Source organism: Pleurodeles waltl, chromosome 1_2 (assembly GCF_031143425.1).
Source record: "Pleurodeles waltl isolate 20211129_DDA chromosome 1_2, aPleWal1.hap1.20221129, whole genome shotgun sequence".
In the NCBI taxonomy this organism is placed as follows: domain Eukaryota; kingdom Metazoa; phylum Chordata; class Amphibia; order Caudata; family Salamandridae; genus Pleurodeles; species Pleurodeles waltl.
This window is the reverse complement of record NC_090437.1, coordinates 64,761,918-64,771,751: the sequence shown is the minus strand read 5'-3', so window position 1 is coordinate 64,771,751 and position 9,834 is coordinate 64,761,918. Positions and strand designations below refer to the sequence as shown.

Below are 9,834 nucleotides of genomic sequence, written 5' to 3'. Positions count from 1 at the left end.
TTGTTATTAACCTTTGTTGATCCTCACGTCATTCATTGATGACATCCCCTCAAACCTATGTTGCTTCGATCCATCGTCCTCTAGCGTATTATCCACTATTCACTGTAGATAATACCTAGGATTCTGTGGCGCGTTAGCACTAGAAATGTTTACATCAGTACTTTATGCATTCTATTAATCTGCCCTGAAGAAAGTTCTATTGTGGTTCTGGGGCTTCATAGTTGGGAGCCAATGTAACATTATTAAATATCAAATACATAGACAAACGGGAAGCATGCTACAAGTTGTTTCCATGATTTATTACGATCATAAATTATTTCTGTAGTTATAAAAAAGAAAATCAAGTTTGCTTTAGATGCCCGGAATTTGTTCAGCAACTTTATTTTCCTCAGAAGGGACATTAAAGCCAGGGATATCAGTGGGTAGTTTTAGTAGTTCTTCAACTTCCTCTTGAAGTGCTTCTGCTTTTTCGCTCAGCAACATCTAATGGGAAAAAGAAAAAAAAGATTGTAATATAAACATCAATTATTTTACAGAATAACAATTATTAACATACTTAAGCCCAACTGCCTTTATGAGAACCCTTTAGGCACCAGCTTATGGATTTTAAATGTCCATCAACTCTGGTCTCTGAACTATGCCCTCTACGTACATATTTCAGGCTATTGTCCCCCAGTTTCATGCTTATTTTGATTGAGAAAAAGAAGCACATAGTACTCTCGACAAAGGGCCGCTGACATCAGCTGCCTCAGCAGAAAGTGGGATGGATGGGTAAATGACCATTTGAAGCCAAAAGCCTTTTACTTTGAGCTTTCTAGGTCTCAAGTGACAGCAGGGTTATATTACTGGATAATGGCCTAGTAATATATTCCCAAGTGATTCAGGCAAACATCATTGGTTCACTTGCTAAAAACCTGCCCAGAAGTGGGTATGGTGGAGGTGCATGTTGTTGTGTCCACAATGTTACAAGGGTTTCCTCCACTCATAATCGCAGCCATGCAATTTAGCTGCTAAGGCCAGAAAAGCCGCTAAAAGGCACTGGAACCTAATGAGCACAAAAAGGCAAGCAGTGGTTTACATGGATGAGTAGAATGAGATTCAATATATTCTTAGTTTCCAAAGTACTAACAAACTGGCAAACAATGTCAATACTTCATGCAGCTGTTTGCAGAGCTAATTCTGTCATTAATCAGATAAGAAAGAAACATTTCTGATGGAAAAGGTGATTTGGTTAAAACAAACACATCTATGCATTTTCAATAGAAAGAGTCTCAGGTAATACCGAAACAACACATTACAAAAAGTATCTCATATCTGACTGTTTTTTGTGAGGAAATTAGTATGTCCTCGGTTATCACCCTGCTGTGAAAGAAACCAAATAGTTTTCTTTGTTAGACCTCACCCACTCTACTGGGGGATGCTTCATCATCAGGTCTCAAAGAGGTCCCTAAAAACTAGGATAGATACAACCTTATTAAAGAGAGCACGTTGGATATTAGTTAAACTGGGGTCTTCAAAGAAGAATGAAGGTACCTTAAACAAGCCTTTATTCATGGTTGTTTGGGGATAAGGAAATAACGGCTCTATAACCCTATTAACTGGGTACAGGGCTTTCATGGGATATAAATGCTGCCCAGAGTTCTTCTCTAAAACAAAGCTTTTCTTTAGACAAGACATACAACACACTCAACTAGGGTGTACATTGGAAGAGAATTTCCATCATAATAATGGTAGCACAAGTGATGTTACAAACATATAGTCCATCAACAAGTAACACTCATTTGTGGCCCACTGGCTGCTCCCACTCAGTGCTGAAGCCACACAACTCAGGTGAAGGCATTGCATGCATTCATGCAGTCGAGGTTCACTATAGATAATATGGTAAAAAGATCAAGTGAGCTGTGAGTAGATTTCACTATAGATAACAAGGTAAAAAGACTATGTGCGCCATGAGTGAATGATGTGGTAAATCAATACACTGCTGACATGGGCAGTAAGACTCGTGCCCCATGAGCTGTTCTGCCAATTTACCTATAATAAAGACTTACCCAACTAGGGAATTATATAGTACCACGTGGAAGGGGTTGGGCGGGTCATTGTGGTCACACTAGAGTAATCACATCAAGCTGCGGAAACGCCGAGTTCGCAGGTTTTTCTTTTTTTTTTTTAAACACTGGCATAAAGCAAAATTAGTTACAGCAGTACAGGCTATGTTAGGTTTCATTATAACGAAAGGGCATAGCCCCAAATCAGCTACTTAGTTTGTCAAGGGTAACATGCAACAGCAGACATACTGTGAGTCCCACTCCTCACCAAACTGGTCCTGGCTTATGTATCGCTCACCTCATGTCTTTGAGGCCTGCGCTCATGCGTATTGACATTATAGCTGTGTGCGCTACTAGGGGCTCATGGGTAATGTAGTTCACGACACTCACATTTCCAAGCGTGTACATGATGGGAGCTAGGAATAGTTTTTGTGGTGAATAAAGCATACTGCAGAGAATTTGGTATTTCAAGGTATGCGCCCATGGGTCATGCTTATGGATATTGTAATCAAATTTACTGATAATGTTATCAATAAACCCAGTGCCCCTAGTAATGCCAGTTGTTGTTAAAAGTGGCATTAAAAGACAGGCGTGTCTATGACCATCCTTGCAGTGTGAAGTTAATCTCAAGGCACATAATAGTCTTGTCATGGGTAATGGGGGGAAAATCAAAAAGTGTTTCCCTGTTCTATGATATGATGCAGTACGTGGCCGTAAATAACAGAGCAAATACTAACTTGTAAACATGCTGAGAGCCAGACATCACTCGTGGTCATTCTACCATAAACAAATGGGCTGTAGACGCAGCCCAGAGTCTCCCTTGTGCCAAAAATTACTGAAACACAAGTCAATTCAATTATTTATTTCATGAATCGGAGCTCTGAGGAGATTCACATGCCTAAAAAAACATAATATATCATATGACAATAAAGAAAAGATTCCTCTAAAAGGCTGAATGAAAACATTGGTTATCTATAAAATGTAATACATTGCCAATCCTTCCCACCGAGCATATATTGCATAGTCAGTCTCAAACAATATTTTCAATATATAAAATGGAACGAACCAGAAGAATTAGCTTCTATGTAAAATAGTAATAAAACATAACGCCATAAACTCATTTCACATTGTACTTCCTATTAAGCGCATCTTACAGTACAATGGAAAGGGATCCTAAGAGGAACCAATCTTATTACTTTCCCCAAAGCTTGATAGTATTTCCCTCCATACAGAGCGGAGATGACGCACATATTTAAGATCCATAGTAATAGATGATCTGTAGAGTGCAAAACAACCAGCCCTCTTGCCCATCAACCAAAAATTCAAGCACATTATCTTAGTCTTCTACACTGTAAGGACCCCTCTTACCTATTTCACAATAGGAGTCATATAAAATGCCTCCAAAGTGCAAAAGAAGTTCGCTTAAAATAATTCATCCTACAACCACCAATGCATGGAAAACTCAATATAGGTTTAAAAAAGTCTTTTAAAAAACTTAAAAATCCTAAAACAGAATATTTCATTAGGTGGATTATACAATGATTCCAAGGCCTCTAAATCTGAGTGAATATTAAAATTCAAATAGAGGGGTTTCAGCCATTTTTTCCGCTGTGTAGCTAAAGCTGGACAGACAAATAATACATGTTTAAGATTCTGCACCCCCAGTTGACAAAGGTCACAGGTACTTGGAGGATAGGTCTCTAAGTGGCGTTCTATCTAATCTCAACAGAATGTAAAAGCGCCTCACCCCATGAGGGAGATTCCACGTTAAGTATGGTTGGGGGTGTTTAAAGATCACTGTTTTGTTTAATACGCTGAGTCTCTTTTTTTAAATGCCAGGATGCAAAATCCAGGCCAGGGAAAAAGCTTTATACCATGTTGCCTCTTTGAAAGTATTTTTTTAAATAGTGAATGGTAGCGATAGAACAGATTCAGAATCAAGCTCAAGCAACTGCACCGCAAGGTTATAGTTGCTAAACAATTTAGACTTTTCTCTTAGTATGCTTAAAATTTCTATGGATGCTAGATGTCTTAGGGTGGATTCTCGACTGTGTATTAGTCAGTGGGCCTTCCAGACCACCGCCGCAAGGCCCTGTACAAAGGCATTCTTAATACCAAATTCAAGCCTTAAGGCTGCCACTGATATCGCGTTGTTACAAGAAACCACACATCTTAGAATCTGCAACTTCTGTCTTATCAAGGAAATCCCATTTAGAGATATCTGTACATTCTATAGCATACAGGAGGGTAGCCAGAATCTCTGTTTGGTAAGCAGTGAGTAAGTGAAGGAAGTGACGCCTACCAACTGCATTATAGAAGGCCACTAAACCCTTGAGCCTGGGAAAGAGCCTTATTGACAATATTGCAGATATGATCTTGGTCGCTGAGTGAGCAGAATAAGATTTTCGCCAAAAAAACAATACAATACGTTTTTACCCACTACAACTTATGTTGACCCAGGGACCAAGATTTTTTTTTTTTTCCACTTGGGATTTTGATATATTAATTTTCAAATGGTGCAGCGTAGTACATTGAGATTTAGAGCGGCCAAACGCTGATTTAGGCATTTCGGAGTGAAGTCGATCACCACTATATCACCTGCATACAGACGAGAGGAGATCGAACGCCCTCCAATTTTGTGTGCAAAGCCATCAGTCTGAAGTACTTGTGTGAGAGCAGGGCACAGCCCACTGAAGTACAGGTGGGGCTGTGGACAGCTCCCCTTCCACACCCCATATTGCCTGAAATAACCCATGCAGGAACACCTAGTCCCTCTATTGTGTGATTGTCAAGTAGGAATACACAAAGGCCAACTACACCTAGTCATGTGTCCCAGGAACAGGCTACACGCCCCAGTAGTTAGGACAAGAAAATTCAAAGTTTCTAAAAATTGAATTTTCAGAATTGTGGCTTAAAAACAGACTATCATTAAAGAGGATTATAAATCACTCTTCCTCAGTCACCAAACATTACTTTTCTACTTGCTCTCAACCATAAGTTTGTACATATTAAATGTAATAAGGTGACCTAATGTTATCTTAAGGGAGAGGTGGGCCTCACAGCAGTGAAAAATGATTTTGGGGGGTTTATTATCAAGCCATTTAAAACTTAAAATTACAATGCACCCTGCTCTATGGGCTAGTTAGGGCCTACTTTAGGGTGGCTTATATGTATCATATAGGGAGTTTTAGACCTGGCAATTTGGTTATTTTGTCAGTTTGAATAAATTGCTTAAATTGCATACAGGCTACAAAACTGCGGGCCTGAGACATGTTCAGGGTGTAACTGGGCATAAACTCAAATGGGAAGGACCAACATGAAGGCCCACTGCAGCATATTAAAACGAAGCAGGAAAAAATATATATAAAAGCCCTTCTAGGAAACTGATTTAAAAGAGTGACTGTACAAAGAAAACTGATAACAAACGTAGCCCTACACCCAGAGTACATGAACTCGAGTGATAGACAGCAAGTAGCTACACTCCTATCCACCACTCTGGCAGAAGATGAAAGCCACTCACTTGATTACACTCAATCTTCACACATGGGAGGTGTATATTGTGGAGGTTTGGGTACAGAACTCTGCCCTCTGTTTGGGACAACAGGTCCTCCTCTAAGACGCAGTCTAAGCAGTGGGCAGAATTTCAGATCCGGCAGATCAGAGTACCACTCTCAGAGCTCTTCCTGGCTACCAAGATGAGCTTAGACTGGTCCCTCCAGACCTAGTTCAGGACCTGTGGACTCAGTAGCAGAGGTGAAAGCACATAAAGGAGGCTGGACTCCAACTGAAGGTGGAACATGTTTCCCAGAGAGCCTTGAGAAGTAAATTGCAGGATGCAAACATCCAGACATTGAGTGATCTTGGTGGTAGCCAAGTGATTTACTAAGGACATGACCCAGTGAGCACCTATGTCATGTGCCATGTACAGGAGCAGATGCCACTTTTGTTTGACAAGAAGAGACCTGGTGAGCTTGCCCACCTGACATTAAGGGAGCCAGCCAGATGACTGACTGTGGGGGTCCAGCCACCACGACACCACACTGTCCTGACTGTTGCAATAGCACAAGGCAGTCAGACTATCAGTTAGAATCTGGACAGACCAGCCCCGGACGGGAGGCAGAAAAGCCTTGACAGTCAGACAGATGGTGTGCATCTCTAAAATGCTGATTATAGTGATGCTGCTTCACCATAGAGTTGCGATTTACACCTCACCCGGGTGATCTCTCCACCAAGAGATGATGCGTCTCACTTTTGTGAGCTCTGGTTGGGACAAGCTGTACGGACAGATGCGTGTCACTGTGGCAAAGGTCAACCAGCAGTGAAGGTCCTGGGATGCCTCTTCGGATATGCAAAGTTGTCCGAGAAGCACTCCCCAGTGCTGGCCCTACTGGAATCTAAGTCTCAACTGCAGAGCCAGCATATGCCTATCAGCATGAGGCACCACCAGCACACACAAGACCAGGAGAACTAGAACCCTCAAAATCATCTGTTTCAGAACTGAAAAAAAAAACAAGCCTGAAAAAGACATCACAGCCTGAATGTCCCAGACTTGTTGCGTGAGAGTAATTGCTCTCAAAGTTATAGTGTCCCAGCTGGCCAATGAAGAGAATCCTCTGCACAGGCTGAATATGGGATTTTATGGCTAGTGAATGTAGGAAACAGAGGGTGCACAGCAACAACATTGTAGTTTCAAGTATTCTGAGATCAGATGAGGCAAGACCACCTTTTTCATCAAGTCATCAAGATGTCTGTGACCAAAGACATCACTTATGTGAACACACAGCTGTCAAAAGTACTGCCCAAGGACAGGTTTGTTAACTGGGGGTTCTCTGACCCCACTGCAAACAGAGGAAACACCTCAAGGATCAGCAAACTAAAGTATATATCCTGCAGTCCTACATCCACTTTCTGGGATCCAGGATCTCCAAGACGTCTGCCAATGTCAGTGTTATACCTAAGGAAGGTGTTCAGAAGACTGAGGCAAGCTTGGCTTCAGCACCACTGTTCTTTTTGAGGGTCAAGAAGTTTGAAGAGTAACACACTGTGCCCCTCTTATTGAACCACTTCAATCACACTCTTGGCAAGCAGTGTCTGAGCTTCTTTGGCCAGAATGGTGGTATGATCTGCTGATGTCTGGCCACAGACTGGAGGAACGTGGAGAGAGGTGGACAAACAGGGCAGAGCATAACCAAACTGAACAACCCTGAGGACCCACTGGTCAACAAAAAGTGCAAGCCAGTCGAGTAGGCAAAATGAAAATCTGGTGAATATAATGGTAAAGTAAGACAATGTGAGAAGAAACGAAAGCAACTTGGTGGCGGCTGCAGCTGTTAAGTTGGAGCACTACTGCACCTGCTGTTGGTTATGGCTTCAGCCATCACCTCCCCCTTTAGCCGAGAGCCATGAAAGGGCTAGACAGGCTGTGAGGATTTTTTTAGTCAGCAGAAAAGGCCCCTCAGGTAATACCAGAACTTGTGGCCCAACTGGTGTAACTAGCAGGCAGAGAGAGTAACATCAGGGAGCGAGCCGTAGTCTAGCTATCCTTAAACTGCTCCAGACGTGAATGTACCTTCATACCAAAAATCATGGCTCCATCAAACGTGTATATATTAATGATGCTCGGATATTCTTAGAGAACCCAGTAGCATGCATCAGTCATGCTGTCTGAGAGCACAGCCGTTGCCCATGGCACAACCAACAATGTCTTTAGTGTATACACCAGCCCTCAGAATGTACTTGGTGCATCTAGTCTGTCACGTATGGTCTGGACAAAGGACTACAAATAATCCAGAGAGAGAGAGTGGGCAAGATCTTGGAGAGAGAGAGAGAGAGAGAGAGAGAGAGTGGGCAAGATCTTGGAGAGAGAGAGAGAGAGAGAGAGAGAGAGTGGGCAAGATCTTGGAGAGAGAGAGAGAGAGAGAGAGAGAGAGAGAGAGAGAGAGAGAGAGAGAGAGAGAGAGAGAGAGAGAGAGAGAGAGAGAGAGAGAGAGAGAGAGAGAGAGAGAGAGAGAGAGAGAGAGAGAGAGAGAGAGAGAGAGAGAGAGAGAGAGAGAGAGAGAGAGAAAAAGAGAAAGAGAGAGAGACCGAGAAAGAGAGACCGAGAAAGAGAGGCAGAGAAAGAGACAGTGTGTGTGTGTGTGTGTGTATGTGTATGTAGCATTCCAAGTAGTGAATACAGCATTCATTAAAAGGCCAAGCATTAAGGAAAGCATTAGGATTGACCTTGCTCACCTAAGCTTTTATGACAAGACTCTCCAGTCAGGAATTATGGGCCCCCACATGCATCCCTGTGCTGTGGTGCTCAACAATCAGGTGACGCACAGTAGAAAAAGGTTTAGACCAGACTGCCACAAAAGCCTCAGTTAGTGCTTTGTCAAATGGCAGTAGGCCTCAGCCATCGATGGACAAGGTTGCAAAATTCCAGTGAGGAAATTTGCTTTAGACACCAATCAGGGCAACTGCAAATCTAAGACAATCATAGCCCTGTGTAAACCCACTACAAATGATGCACTCTGTTCAAAGAGGGCTCAAGGAAAATCCAGCTCGGTTTCAAGTGTAGGGTTTGAATCATTCACATTTTGAAGGCCGAGAAAGAGGAGATTATCAGCATAACGAAAGAGTAAATTGCCTGCTTCATTATGGCCATTCTAGATGTGGGGAACCTGTTTGACCTACTGGACCATATCGGAGTTATAATCAAAACTGAATTCCAACCTCAGATAGCACTGGTGTCAAAGCAATTGAACAGAAGGAAAATCCTCCCCAGACAAGCTCAACTTCAGTTATTTCATAGTGTGACATGGGCCAAGATCTGTAATCAGGACAGAGTCCAGATAATGCACCTCTCGGCTGGAGCAGAGCTAAGCATAAAAAGTGGTTCTGCAGCAAAGGTGTTGAGGCACATCCTAGTGCTGGCAAAAAGCAGGCTGAGGCTGAATGGGATCAGTCACCATCAGTGAAGGTCTTACCAGCAGGGGTCAAACTGGCCCACTCAATAGACCCAGGGGGGGCCATGGTTATGCCAGATGGACCAAGAATCTTATGAAATAACTACACTATTGCCTCCTCAATGTCTTAATCTTTTGTGGAGTTGACAATGGCCTCCAAAAAAATACAGGCAACCTCAACTTAAATCTTAGCATAATGAAACTCAGAATTGGGTATGAATCAGACATTACCACCAGATTTAGGTCTTTTTAAGTGCACACTTCTCAGTGGACTGGAGGAGGGGGGACATAGCTCAACCCTGTTTGACCTTCTTGCACTTGTTTCAAGACTTGTCTTTCAACTTCATCTTGGACTTACCTGAAGATAGCAACAGGGACTGGGAATGGCTTCAAGACTGAAGGTGATCAGCCTTGTTTCTTGTGCCTGGCCACGTAAAGCATAGAATAATGCTCTTCAATTGACTTCAGATGCGTCAGGGGCCATCTGTTGCAGAACGCCAAGTTGTGTTTGGAGTCAAGTCACCAAAAATAGACATTGTGTGCCTGATTACAACTTTGGAGGAGGTGTTAATCCGCCCCAAATGTGACGGATATACCACCAGCCGTATTACGAGTTCCATAGGATATAATGGACTCGTAATACGGCTGGTGGTATATCTGTCACTTTACCGTCACTTTTGGGACGGATTAACACCTCCTCCAAAGTTGTAATCAGGCCCAAAGTGTTTCTGTGACCGATACCTCCTTCCTACAGGTGAAGCACGGCTTAAACCTGTGGCCTTAGTGGAACACATCCGTGCACACCGTCATGAAAAAACGTGCATGGTGTGCAAAATAATGAT

General features: G+C 42.6%; 1 protein-coding gene across 2 annotated transcripts in view; it reads right to left on the bottom strand.

The window, feature by feature from the left end:
* Nucleotides 1-280: 280 nt before the first annotated feature.
* Nucleotides 281-9,834, bottom strand: part of HELQ (helicase, POLQ like) — a 449,876-nt gene continuing 440,322 nt past the window's right edge. For both annotated transcript variants that reach the window (XM_069236329.1, XM_069236338.1), the window contains one exon: nucleotides 281-483. In XM_069236329.1, the coding sequence (XP_069092430.1) occupies nucleotides 352-483 (132 nt within the window). In that variant the 3' untranslated portion in view covers nucleotides 281-351. The remainder of the gene's footprint in view (nucleotides 484-9,834) is intronic.